This window comes from Lithohypha guttulata (genome assembly GCF_036872675.1).
Source record: "Lithohypha guttulata strain CCFEE 5908 chromosome Unknown scaffold_1, whole genome shotgun sequence".
In the NCBI taxonomy this organism is placed as follows: Eukaryota; Fungi; Ascomycota; class Eurotiomycetes; order Chaetothyriales; family Trichomeriaceae; genus Lithohypha; species Lithohypha guttulata.
The window spans coordinates 4,415,396-4,428,798 of record NW_027042750.1 but is presented as its reverse complement, the minus strand read 5'-3'; the positions used below and the strand labels follow the sequence as shown (position 1 = coordinate 4,428,798).

The 13,403-nt window shown below is 48.3% G+C and overlaps 6 protein-coding genes across 6 annotated transcripts; 3 read left to right on the top strand and 3 right to left on the bottom strand.

Moving 5' to 3' along the window:
* Window positions 1-388: 388 nt before the first annotated feature.
* On the bottom strand, window positions 389-1,380 carry LTR64_001635 (uncharacterized protein; the record flags this gene model as incomplete). The annotated part of the gene is made up of 2 exons (XM_064896014.1): window positions 389-1,162; window positions 1,213-1,380. The coding sequence occupies 2 exons, from the start codon at window positions 1,378-1,380 to the stop codon at window positions 389-391; spliced, it is 942 nt and encodes a 313-aa protein (XP_064758701.1).
* A 3,557-nt stretch (window positions 1,381-4,937) lies between these two features.
* On the bottom strand, window positions 4,938-5,658 carry LTR64_001634 (uncharacterized protein; the record flags this gene model as incomplete). Its single annotated transcript, XM_064896013.1, has 4 exons — window positions 4,938-5,006; window positions 5,060-5,468; window positions 5,523-5,539; window positions 5,590-5,658. The coding sequence occupies 4 exons, from the start codon at window positions 5,656-5,658 to the stop codon at window positions 4,938-4,940; spliced, it is 564 nt and encodes a 187-aa protein (XP_064758700.1).
* A 322-nt stretch (window positions 5,659-5,980) lies between these two features.
* CSM3 (chromosome segregation in meiosis-related protein) lies at window positions 5,981-7,168 on the top strand (the record flags this gene model as incomplete). Its single annotated transcript, XM_064896012.1, has 1 exon — window positions 5,981-7,168. The coding sequence occupies one exon, from the start codon at window positions 5,981-5,983 to the stop codon at window positions 7,166-7,168; it is 1,188 nt and encodes a 395-aa protein (XP_064758699.1).
* A 549-nt stretch (window positions 7,169-7,717) lies between these two features.
* LTR64_001632 (uncharacterized protein) lies at window positions 7,718-8,930 on the top strand (the record flags this gene model as incomplete). The annotated part of the gene is made up of 2 exons (XM_064896011.1): window positions 7,718-8,055; window positions 8,330-8,930. The coding sequence occupies 2 exons, from the start codon at window positions 7,718-7,720 to the stop codon at window positions 8,928-8,930; spliced, it is 939 nt and encodes a 312-aa protein (XP_064758698.1).
* An 892-nt stretch (window positions 8,931-9,822) lies between these two features.
* PRO2 (glutamate-5-semialdehyde dehydrogenase) lies at window positions 9,823-11,193 on the top strand (the record flags this gene model as incomplete). Its single annotated transcript, XM_064896010.1, has 1 exon — window positions 9,823-11,193. One exon carries the CDS (start codon window positions 9,823-9,825, stop codon window positions 11,191-11,193), a length of 1,371 nt encoding a protein of 456 aa, XP_064758697.1.
* A 172-nt stretch (window positions 11,194-11,365) lies between these two features.
* Window positions 11,366-12,625, bottom strand: LTR64_001630 (uncharacterized protein; the record flags this gene model as incomplete). The annotated part of the gene is made up of 2 exons (XM_064896009.1): window positions 11,366-12,009; window positions 12,085-12,625. 2 exons carry the CDS (start codon window positions 12,623-12,625, stop codon window positions 11,366-11,368), a joined length of 1,185 nt encoding a protein of 394 aa, XP_064758696.1.
* Window positions 12,626-13,403: the final 778 nt, after the last annotated feature.

Here is a 13,403-nt window from a genome sequence, read left to right as displayed (position 1 = left end):
ATCAAGGCCTTGGGCAAGAATGATGGTATCTCTCGTTGCGAAGCCTTGCTTTCAACGGTCAAAAATGCAGCCATAAAGATAAGATGGGAAAAAATCCGGTAGAAAAATTAATTCTCATGCACCACTGCATTATTGGTACATGCCCAGTGGCATGGAAACTATATTCTCACATCATCGTGTTGCACTCGCTCCATATCGTTTCCCAACAAAACCATCGAGATAGAGCTCAGATCGAGCAACATTCGCCTCAAGATCCTGACCGCCCATAACGCCGCTATTACTCACACATAGAAGTCTGGGGTATATCGCTGTAAATATGCATATTTGACTAAGTATGACTGTACTCTTGAAACCAAGAAAGAGCTTGATGTAGTCCTGACGTCCAGCACTACTTTGCCTGACCAACTAGCTCGCTTTGCGAAGAAGCTCGATCAGCGTCGTAGGGTGTCTGACCGGAGCTGAACTTTCGTGACCTGTCCTCAAGCTCGCTGGAATGGATTGAGACACCTTGTCGTCGTACTTGAATGGCCATCTGACGAGGACTTGAACTTCTGCAGACGTCCAGAATGTCCTGCCATAAACATCTCATTGCGAAAGTGCTGGTTGCCAGATAGATCAATGCGTTCCAAAAGCCTTGCAATGGCAGGACAAGTGCAGCAGCAAGGTGGAGTCCATATACAACCTCATCAGGCCGTATGATAGTGTAGATCCGGTTCACTGTTGAGGGCACCCAGGTTACGATCAGAGCCAAGAAGAAGAGCATGGCACATTTGCAGTACTTTACCGCTGCCTTGTTTGGATCGATGCCGCCACTTGGCCGGGACATTCTGACCATAGTGATTGGCCTGGTCGGTTGAATCGTGCGAGAGAAGGATGCTTTACTGTGTAGGTCATTACCAAAGTCTGGTTCCTCGCCACTCACAACTGTTTCTGTTCTTGTGACAATGATCTCCGACGTCTTCAGAATGCCAATAGCAGGGTATTCGTTTGTGCCGCTCAAGGTACGTTCCTTCTCCATCGACAACAACTGCCGTCGCCATTTGAATATTATTGACCCGACTCGTATGTAAATGCCTATCGTAGCGAGGATTACGACCCAAACAGGCCCGTAAAAGGTTGCGACGCGAAGAAAATCCCACCTCAGCGAAACCCAGCACCACAACTAGCACAATGTTAGCAAATATGGCCTGGCACGGAGTTTCACAGACTCACTACTGCTGCACCGTACACCTTGCGCCTCTCTTGTGTATTGACAAATATGTAAACGAACCCTGGAACGAAGGGGACACCATAACAGGCGACAATGTATTTCCACTCTAGACGTCTCAAGGCTGAAGTATCATATGCTCGAAAGAAAGATAGCCAGACATTACACGCCATGGCGAACGTCCATAGCGCGTCTGCCGGCATGAACCTATATCACAGTTATTTATGAGCTTTGTTATTAGATGTGTGCCTTGCCATTGTAACAAGAATGCTTGGAACTGACATAGAGGTGAGTTTGTCCCTGCTTCGATACCGGAAGTGGACACAAGTGTTGCGACGTTGGTCAAGATATTACCAAACGTTGCATAGAAGACCAATCTGTTGATGGGCTTGCGAAACTTGTCGTTAAGGACGAATGTGAGTATCACAAACGCTGCCCCAACAAGAGAGAATATCGAGGAGATCCTTTCCGTGACGACGATGTTCCGTAGTTGCTGCGTTGTCAGAGACATTGCAATACTCGTGGCCACTCCTGATTCATTCCTTGTGCAAGGCTCTGTGTGAGCTTGATCTCTGGACTTGCGATGGTTTTTGTGAATCCGAGCTTATGCAGCCTTGACTAGCATGCCTTACCGCTCACGACAAACCATTGCTGGGGTACCAGGAGCATGCATGTGAGAGTCTGTGAAAATGCTGAAAAATGAACTTTGCTCAGGTTAAACGGAAGGTGCGAATGCATTTTTCGGGGGCGTCTGGGGAAGTCGCGACTAAGACTTGCTGAGGGCCCAGCTTTCTCATCTGGGGAATTACCTCGAAAACGCCGACGAAGACATGGACGTTCAGTAATCACTAGCTTGTGAAGACTGGAGAGCAGCTTTTCTGGAGAACAGAGTTCAAGGGAAGTGAATTGCTACCTCGCTTATTGTGTTGGTGCATCATTTGTAGCTTCTCTTTTGATCAATACGAGGAATAGTTTCGACCAAGACCTTCCACATAGAATCTCCAGTCGTGGATTAGCGAGGTTGGACCTTTGCTGGACTGGGGACGAGGATGTGGGCCTTGGTATAGAGCGTGTGAACAGTCACCATAATGGAGTCAACCTGGGGATGGACTCGCGAATTATCTCGTGTAGACTCTTACTCTAATGCATGGTGTTTGTCCAAGAGGGTCACAGATCTCTGACCACTCGCCTAACGAGCCTAGTGCGCATAAATTAGCCGGGCCATTGCAACTACAAGCGAGCTTGAGTGAGGCACACCGCTAGGACGTCGAATCGCATGTATGGAGATACCCTCAATTTAGGAGCACTGTCTGGTGCAGTCATGGTTGCTTGTACCTTTGCTGAAATTTAGGCGTCAGGGTGCCGTGCGGGCGGTGGAAGTTCATAGAGTAATGCGCCATAAATCGATTCGTCCAAATGATCAAAAGTTGTGTCATTTCCAGGTGTCCGAGCTCTTAGGGGCTAACCTGGACCTGCAGGCATTCGAATCCACGGCTCAGGCCCGCTCCATGAAAGCTGCTTGTACTCCACATGTCCAAGATTATTCTAGTGTCTCCAGCTCTTCCTTTTGGCCTCTTCTTCATCGACCCATTCACTGAATGTCCAAGACAGAACCGAGCGTGTGCTCACAAAGAAATGCTCAAGGCAAGGAGAGTGATCGAATACAATTTCTTTCATAGGAACGTATCTGTGCCATAGTTCTGAGGTTTTTTTTGCCCTGCGAGAACGTCGCTGTTGGAGCCGAACCTATACTGTACTTCCATACTCCAGTAAGTTTCTAGAGGGCTTGAAATGGGTCGCACGACCAAAGTACACTTTAGCCTCATTCAGTCAAAGTGTGAAAGCATACTCGGTGATCCAGTTGCACTCGCTAGAATTCCTCCACACCACATCTTCATCAGAGTCGTGGTTGGAAAGCACATCTTCAAGGGTTCTCACTGGCAGGGAGTGGCGGAGAGTCATGGTGGGTATAGACTTCCTGGATCTTTGAGAATGCTCGTACAGAATCTTGCCAATAAGCGCCTCACAATTACGAGTAGCCCTTGGTGGGCTTAAGCGCGATGCAAGGACTTGCTCTTTCACTCAAGAACTGCGCGGAGTAATCGCGGAATGTTAAGAGACATATCAGCTTTGACGTTTGAGGCCACAAACGGCTTTTCCCAGGAAATCGTGCAACTTGGCTAATGCAAAGTACCAGTGCTTGACTGGCGCTACTCGTACGTCCTAACATCTTCCCCAGTCTTGGAAGGCTCTCCTCCTCATCTGCGGTACAGTGCCAGTACGGCTGAATGGAGTAAGCAAAGTTTGTGCAATCGTGTGTACAGGAAAGACTACCTTCTACATCATTTCTGCATTCAAAGGATGATTCGAGCAGCGACAGGCTGTGCGTAACGACCTCGGCACAAGACCAAAGCTTTGCCACATGGCTTAGTCCAAAGTCAGGTAGGACCTGATAGTATATCCACTCAGTTGCCAAATACGAGCTCTAGACGAGTTAGTTGCTTTCAAATATGCCTCAAGTTCACCATGTGTTGTAGACAATCACCTTCACATCCCTGGACCTGCATATTTGAATTGTAGCCTCACCACAAGTGAGAGTAAATCGAGCAAGAGTTATGGCTAGAAACTGTTCCAAAATGGGTCGATTCGTGTGCCGCTGAAGTAGTGGTAGCCGTTGTCCCTGGTAGATCCTGGTCCATCATTAAAAAGTCCAAGACGTCCCCGACCTACTAGATTTTTACAAGCTAGTCGACCTGATGTCTACTGACGCAGTCTCCAATCTTCGATGCACTTGCACTAACGGGCGATCCATTACCATGTCATCGTTCTCCATCAAATCGACGAATCTGATACACTCCAGAACAGCTCATTATGGTGATTGCAAGGCTTTTAGATCGTGTTTGCAAGCCGCGTATTGAGCCGAGATTTCGAGATTTGGTCACCTTCTGCTTGTACGAATAGCTGATTTCTAAAGTATTGTTGACCGTGGCCATATCGATTTCGAGACTGGTGCTGCGGCAGATATGTCTGGTTAAAGAGATTTACGACCTGGAATATCGGGTATAGAGCAAATCATTGTTAGCACTGCCATCGCGACAGCGAGCGTAATACGGCTTTGTCTATATGGGAGTCTCCTGATTGAGATATGAGTGTTATGAGCTGCAGACTTCTTGAGTATGTCTAACAGACATGATTGGACAAGCTTCGAGGAGCCGTGGGCGCTTTGTGTCGCGAAGTGTACCTGTAGTTAGTGATCGTAAAATTGATAATCACAGCTCAAACTTCAAGTGTTGCCGTGGAATGGATACTATCGACTTATCAGTCTCAACCTGGTCAGTATGCATCACGGACCTTATGGTCACATGAACAAGTTCAATTCACTGTTGGTTAGCAGCTCTCCAGAACGATAATACTGCTTGCAGGGACATACAAAACGAGCTGTTGTGGTGAGCGTCGACGCTGTAATGACTTCGAGCCATGTCTTCGCCAGCAAATCTCGTGTCGAGAAAGTTACAATGGTTTGCGTGATCAGTGGAACTCTGGAGTAGCAGGCTACTAAACACATACGTCGGCATGCAAAAGTTGAGAAAATTGATCAGTGATGCTTGTATAGTAAAGCACCCAGGTTTGTACAAGCACGGCAGCATTTAGGGTGGTCAAGTCTGCTGATGAAAATTGAATATTGCTTGGAAGTTTCATCATGGACACTTAGACTGGTCGTCCTTGCTCACTACCTTCCTCGTGCTGCCTCCAATTCCCTCTCTGCTTGCTGGTAGTATTTAGCAGTGTCGACGCCGTGCTGTAAAGTATTGTTAGGACCAGCCCGACCGAACAGCACGACTTGTGGCTTACCTGGTTGTGGTTTGTAAAGTTTGCCATGGGTACTATGTGAAACATGAGGGCACTAAACCTCGAGTTTCTAGCAGCAACGCCCTGCATATATGGTGATAGTTGTGACTCGCCGTATAGCGGCTCTCCTTTCTTGACCTTGTCTACCATTTCCCTCATATCCATTCCCTGCTCTCTTTCGTTCTCCATCCAGCCGTAAAATCGCAAGCATGACCTCTGATATACTAGTCCAAGACCTGCCGTGACACCAACCGCAATAGATAATCTGAAAGGTGGTCCAAAGGCGCCTTTGCCGGCGAAAGAAGGTGCAAATCGCTCAGTCGTTAACATAAATAGAGGTCCCAATGTGGCTGCGCCAGCACCTATCGCCCAGTCCCTCGGCCTGGCGTATCGGAAGGCTCGTCTCCAGTGCCTAGCAGGTTGAAGTCAGTCGCAAACCTTGCTTCGACGGACCAAGTGCACGTACGGGTCAGAATCAATGAGCTGTTAGTTGTGTTAGCAGACACTTGATTCATGCCTCCCAGCTGACTTACTGGATAGTCGGTGGTAAACCGCTTCCCTGGTACGTTTGCTTTCGGTATCTGCGTATTGGGCGTCTCCATTGTGTCTACCATGGCCAGCAGTATAACGTTGTCGCGCTCTCGAGGTTACAAGAGTGAATGCGGAGCTTCCAGTACACGTGACCATCATTCAAAGCTAACACAATCTAGGTACTAGCTTAGCATGGATATGACGTTCGGCAGGAACGCGTTTTACTCAACGCGCTTTTGGAGTCGCGTTCATGTTGGTGTGGTGCTTCATATACCATTTTGAAAGAGGACCATTCTGCAGCAACCTGTGATTCGAGACGCGAAACATCCCAGAAACCTCTGCACAAGATTTCCTACCTGCAATTGTTGTGAAACCACTCAGTGCAACCCCCAAATGGCTGCCGATCCTCTTACACGCACAACTGTGGACGAGTTGATGCTCGAAGACGCTGCCTTTGACACAGATGACGATCCTTTTGCAGACAGACCAAGTCGGAATACAGAACGTGACGACAAGACTACTTTGAGTCCTCGCAAACGCAAAGCAGAAGAGGATGTCTTTGGAGGAAACATTGACGAGGAAGTCAAGATCACAAGACAGAGAAAGAAGATTCCAAAGCTTGATGCGGACAGGCTGCTATCAGAGCCAGGTCTTCCAAAGCTGAAGACTCAAATACGTTCCGGACAAATGAAGAGGAAGTTGAGGCTGAAAGGCAAGGGTCATGAATTCGACGACGTTGCTAAGCTCCTGAACTTCTACCAGAATTGGCTCGATGGTTTATATCCTCGAGCAAAATTTGCAGATGCTTTACAACTCGTCGAAAGAGCTGGTCACACGAAAAAATTGCAAATGTACAGAAAATCATGGATAGATGAGAGTAAGCCTGGACACATCATGAGAGAAGATATGGCAAAAGCTGTGGATGAACAGGATCGCAGTGAAAGAAGTGCTCTTGAAGCGCAACAGCTAGACACAAGGGAGGTGTCTGGGCAGTCGATTGAGGAGGAGCAAATATCAATGTTCTTCGGCGATGCTGGTGAAGATGATATAGAGCCTGGCGGCCCAGACGATGACGAGCTTGACATGTTGCTTGCTCAGGATCAACAACCTAATCATGTACAGTCCAAAAGGGTCACGGAAAACGTAGATTCGGAAGGCGAAGATGATCTGGATGCACTATTGGCACAAGAAGCTTCGCGAAAACCAACTTCATCAAATAATGCCGAGAAGCAGACAGAAGAAGAAGATGATGACGACGACGACGACGACCTCTCCGCATTACTCTCCGCACACTCACATAACGGTGGAGTAGAGCCTGTCTCTCACAAGCAACATATCGATGTCCAGGAAGACTCTCTTGACAATGGTACGGACGAGCTTGATAAGCTGATTGACAATCAGACTGGTTCACCGGAACCTGACTTGCCAGGTATCTCGGTCACACGAACGACCTCAAGTGTAAATGAGCTGGACGAGTTTACAAATAGAGATGATGTGAAGATCAACCAGCAACACGACGATAGTACTCTGGCAGAAGGATTCTTTTCTTCCAGTCCAATACCAAATGGTGAAAGTCAATAATGCAGAATGGAAAACTCCACAACGACTATATTGACAGCTATCTACTGTCCAAGACTGGTGTTTATGGCAACAGTATAGGAAAACAGAGTTCACATATTGGCAGACAGCAAAGGATTGAGCAACCAGAATCCAACATGACGCCTGTTGTCCTTTCCAGGCATCCAAGCACCCAGAAGATATCTTTGGCGCACCCCAAGTTGCGGTCTTGTTGAGCTCTTTGACGACCATTGTACATTTTGAGGAAGGCCTCGAATGGACAGCAGGGAAACGATGTACACTGTATCGGTCTAATTGGAGTGAGAGAACAAGACTTCTACGGCAGCACTTACCATCATCTGAGATTGACTGGGTAAGAACATTTCCTATGCTCAGCTAGACTGAAGATGCCAGAGCTTTTATCATACAGTCCCTTCTGGAAATTACACGATAGCGTCCGATTTTATCACACACGCCTTGCTAAGGGCATATGATCTGCTCGCCCCCACTGCTTTTGCATATCTTTCGAATCTATACTGAGAACGATCCCTCACAGCAATCGTGAACACCATCATGGTGTCAATTAGTACCAAAACTCGCGACCTGGTTCTAGCACTTACGCTCCCGCCTTCCCTTGACTCCTTCAAACAACAGCTTGGAGACACGCTGACTTTGGAGCGAGACATTTGCAAAGCAGTAATGCAGCACCTCCTCAAACATCCAGGATCGAATGCCAGCGATTTAATCCCCACCAACGGTAAAGACGACGTCCAGCGTGCACTACAATCTCTTGTCGGTGATGTAGGCTACGATCTGGGCTACTGCATTGTCGCGCTCGACACACATACGCAAGATACAGGTAGCACGACGAATGCTCTGGCCATCGCTGATGTTAATCTACATATACTGATGTCAGCACTCAACACATTTCACCGACTTTGCTATCCATCCTCGAAGCAATGCCGACTATGCAAGTCAAGTCCTCAGATCCAGACAACCTTGTGACGACGAACCCAGCAGCTGCGCTCAAAGGACAGACTAACGTGCGACGGGGTGTCGCTGCTGAAGGCTATAACTATTCTTGCATCCTTTCAGACTGTGAGAGTCGGACCGCTCCAAGCCATTTGTCCAACTTAAACGACATTTAAGAGAACATCATGGTTTTGCTCGCGACGATGTCTGCAGCGTGTTTAGTGACCCTACCAACAAGGGGTTGGCTGACAGGTTTGGAACCTTTCCTGGCAAGGAGATTACGACGGGCAACAAAGGGACGGCAAATTCAGTCAAGAACATAGCTAATACGAATGTGATTGAAGAGGGAGACGAGCGTGGTCAGGAAGAGCAGATCAGTGATAAGCAGCCTGGTATTGGTAAACCAGTCGAACTCGACAGCCTGCCTAAGCCTGGAGGGAAACAAGCCAAGGCGAGCAGTCCCGTTGACTTGAGCAACGATGATAAACCGGAGGTAAATCCCCTCAAGAGGAAAATGCGCAGAAGCAAAGAGGAGAACAGAGATAGAAGGGAACGTGGACTGGACAAAGGTCGATGGGGAAGTGAATTGACGAGAGATAGTACCGGCAAATTTGCAAGCAGGCCCGTACCAGGTTATCAGCAGCGATCACAGCAGGAAGTCAACAACGCGACCGATATTGTGCCACAATCGACCATTGGTGGGCAGCTTACGATGACTGTTGACGAGGGTGAAACCGAGGACGAAACCGAGGATGACAAGGAGGAGACCGAAGACGAAGGTGTGGAGGAAGAGGCGGTGGCGACCAAGCACTGATGCATCCTGGACGATTGACGTGCTGTGGTTTTCGGTTCTCTTACATCTCTTTTTGAAGTCGTGACAGCTCAACTCTGTGCTATCACTTCGGTGACCTCGTTAGTCGAGCTCTTCCTGCAAGTTCTGCTGCGAACCGTATTCAGCAAATGAACGCCCCGCTCTCTTTCATCTTCTCGCTCCCTGATAACGCCTATGTGACCCTGTATCGTTTCAATACTGATCGTTCGTGAATGCTCGTGAATCCCTGTAAAAGGTGTTGAGGAATTCGTTCTAGCATCGGGGAATTGGTCGTCCCACCAATAGCACTGGTAAAGGATCAAGCGCCGAACGATCGCCATGAAATCGCGTACACGAGGTCTCCTTAGCCACTGCGTGTGCGTTGTTGAGAGGGCCGAGATTCATATTCTCGTCTATTAAGAGTGCTCGACACCATGTCATACGGGATGAAACACCATCGGGGTCTATATGCGATCACGTGCTCAAGTCTGGGTGACTAATTGTGGACGACTTTTTGAATTGCTGGAACTAACTGCAAAGACGAACAGACTTCGCATACGTGTCTCCTTTCTAGCACTCGAGTTTCTGTCAGTCCTATACAGTGTGGTCAGAACTTCAGAAGTATTCGTGAACGTGCTGTCCGGACTCTGAGACCATTTCATCTCGATTGTATGCTAACATAGATTTGCCAAGCCGTGCGAGTCCCCAAACGTGAACAACTTTTGTGTAGATTGCACTGCACGTGGCACAGACTCTGAGTTCACTTGGACAGGCGTGAAATTTTCTTTCAGAAGGATCAGACACAGGTCAGGCTTTTTTACCCTTCTACACCGAACGAGAAAGGAGCAACACTTCCCGACAAACCAATCTAACGAGCTGCGATCACCTCCACTCCATGTCTCTCACTTCCTCCACACCAGAAGATGCAGCACGGTCAGCATCTCTGTCTGCCCGATCTCTGGCCATCCTGCCTGTCACTGCTCGAAACGAAGCCTTGAGCATAATACATCAAGCTCTCTCAAAAGCAAAATTGGATATCCTAGAAGCAAATGCCAATGACATGACCCTAGCTATGCAAGCCTCAAATTCCGGTACACTACCACAATCACTTGTCAAAAGGCTGGATCTCAGCAAACCAGGCAAGTACGAGGATATGCTCCAAGGTATCCTGGACGTTCGCTCTCTGCCCGACTCACTGAATCAGACGACTCTGCGAACGAGGCTTGACGATAACCTTGAGCTCGAGCGGGTTAGTTGTCCTATAGGCGTACTGCTTATCATCTTCGAGGCACGGCCAGAAGTGATAGCGAACATTGCCGCTTTGGCAATCAAATCTGGTAACGCGGCTATACTCAAGGGTGGAAAGGAGAGCAGTCATTCCTTTGAAGCTATTTCACGTGTGATCAGCTCTGCGCTAGATGAAACACAAGTCCCAAACCAGGCTATTCAGCTTGTAAAAACAAGAAACGTCATTGACGAGCTTCTTCAGCTCGACCGCTACATCGACCTTGTAATACCAAGAGGTGGAAATGAACTAGTAAAATACGTCAAGGAACACACACGGATACCTGTTCTAGGCCACGCAGACGGACTATGCTCAGTGTACTTACACAAGGACGCTGACCCAGAAATCGCAAAAAGAGTCGTGGTGGACAGTAAATGTGACTACCCAGCAGCTTGCAACGCAGCAGAGACACTACTAGTCCACGCAGACGTCCTCGAAACAATACTACCAGGCGTAGCAGAGGCACTACTCGCACGAGGAGTAAGCTTGATCTGCGATCCACAGAGTAAATCCGCCCTACAGAAGCAGCTACCTTCCTCGAGCGCTGCATTACTGCAAGACGCAACCGAGACAGATTATGACACCGAGTTTCTTGATCTCAAAATCGCAATCAAGACTGTGCCTGCAATTTCTGACTCATCCTCCTCCGACGCAAGTCTCGACCTCGCAATATCACACATCAACGCCCACTCAAGCTCTCACACAGACAGTATAGTCACAACCGACCAGAACGCGGCAGAGTATTTCATGAACGCTGTCGACAGTGCAGGTGTCTACTGGAATGCGAGCACGAGATTCGCGGATGGAATGAGGTATGGTTTCGGTACAGAAGTTGGTATTAGCACGAATAAGATCCATTCGAGAGGGCCAGTGGGGCTGGAAGGGTTGACGATATATAAGTATAAGATTCGGGGGCAGGGACAGGTTGCGGGTGAATATGGAGTGGGAAAGAAGGCGTACAAGCATGAGCAGTTGCAGTGAGAATTGTGGCTTTCTTTATGCTACAGGACGAATGTTAGAGGTGAATCATAGAGGCTGTTTCGTGGTTCTGTGTTGACAAAGCAAAAGTGACCGAAATTGCTACACACCATTCTTGGTACTGGCTTCTTTGATCAATCGGTCTTGATTGGACTAGATCGTTTACGATCCCAATCTAGGCAAAACGAAGGTCCAATGCACCAAACATCTCCCTCAGATCGCTCACCAACTCGTCTGGACACTCATGCGCAGCAAAATGTCCACCACGTTCGTGCTCTTTCTCATATACCACGTTCCCAAGCGTGTTTGTGTACAAACTCGGCAATACCTGAATGTCCATCGGAAAATGGCTCATACCAATCTTGACACCTGTACCGTGATCTTTCTTTAAGTACGCACCTGTGATTTTCCGTGTACCTGGAACTCCACCTTCGAATCCTTTGCCCATACTGTCCTTAGGAACGTATTTCCCGTTCCTGTCGTGGGCCATCTCGTAGTAGATCCGAGTAGCAGCGGCAGGACCTGCAGTGGAAAAATAATAGATGCTCACCCAGAGGCATATCTCGTCGTCTGTCCAAGGGTAGTTGTCCGTCCAGTCATGCAGCTTCTCGGAGATCCAAGCTAGTAGAGCAAGCGGAGAATCGGCCAGGGCGTAGGCCAGAGTCTGAGGTTTGGTCGATTGAAGGAGGTTGTATCCATAACCTTCGTCGAGGAACCAGGCGGTTCGTTGAGCACCCTGAAGTTCGCGAGGGGTTGCTCCGTCAGGAAGGGGAAAGCGTGAGCCTGGTTGTGTAAACTTGAGCGATGCTGGTGGCTCACCTACGTCCATGTTGAAGTGTGTGGCTAGAATAGAGCTGGGAAACATGAGAGACATTGCTCGAGTCACCCACCAACCCCAGTCGCCGCCCTGAGTAACGTATCTTTCATATCCGAGCTTGAGCATGAGTTGGTTGCACACTGTAGCATACTGCTCGATTGCAAAGCCTCGTTTCTTCACCCCGTCAGAAAAGCCGAAGTTGGGCAGAGAAGGTGCAACAACGTGGAAACATGGCCCACCATTATCACTTCGAGTGAGCTGTCTTGCTATCTTGTAGACTTCGAAGAAACTGCCTGGCCAGCCGTGGCTGAAGAATAAGGGTATCGCATTAGGGTTGTCGCTACGAAGGTGTACAAAGTGTATGGAGAGTGGGTCAAAGCCTTCGCAGTCTATCTTGGTTTTGAATTGTGGTAGTTCATTCAGTTGTGCTGCTGCTTGCTGAAAGTCGAATTTGCTGGCCCAGTGCTTTGCTATGCGTTCTACATCGCTCAACGGAGCACCCATGTCCCAACCACTGTCAGGAAGCTCATCTGGAAACAATGCTTGTTGTAGGCGTTGTTTCAGTTGGCTAATGCGCTGCTCGGGGAACAAGACTGTAAAGGCTTCAATTTCCGCCATGGTGTTCACTATGTTAGTATCGGATTTCGTCGCAGTGATATGGGTGAAAGATGACTGTAAAATGCTGTGGTAGGAAGTAACACAAGAGACATGCTGTCTATACTTATACCTGAGCTCAAATATTCATGCCAGGTCGGAGACACCGTTCATACCCGGACAGCAGATACTCCAACTTCGACTCGATGTTGAATGAAGGTAGCTGATCGGCTATACACAAGCCGGATTGGTTCAGGTGTAGAAGAAGATCATCAGTCCTGAAACTTCATGTTATGATGTGTTGAGACATTGATGCCAAAGCTTTCGATTTGTCTGGCCACTCAGACACGACGTCCATCACGGCAGTAACGAGTCGTGCATTTTATTGTCGTGTAGGCGAAAGTAGGTACACCGTTACAGGTCATCCTGCTTACACATCACAACCGGAGGGCGAAGCAGCCGCCGAGAGTTGGCCCGAACTTGGGACGGTCCACGACAAAATACTCACCATTACAGCAAGATCAAGTGGTGCACGAGACGAAAAAGATGACGAGCGTGATTCATAATCATTGTTTTTGTAGCGAGCCCAAACTACTGAGCTCATCAGTAGTTGAGCACGACGACAGTTCTCGAGATTGGTGGGACCCTCTTGCTACCACTGCAACGACCACGGATGTTTTTGATCGTGTTGTGCCATCAGGATCGTGAAATAGTGACTGTCAAGTGTGTTCTAGGCATATACTTTTGTGCGCTCTGAGTATTGGCATCCTAGATGATGCCTTCTTGTTTCCTATGTGGACCA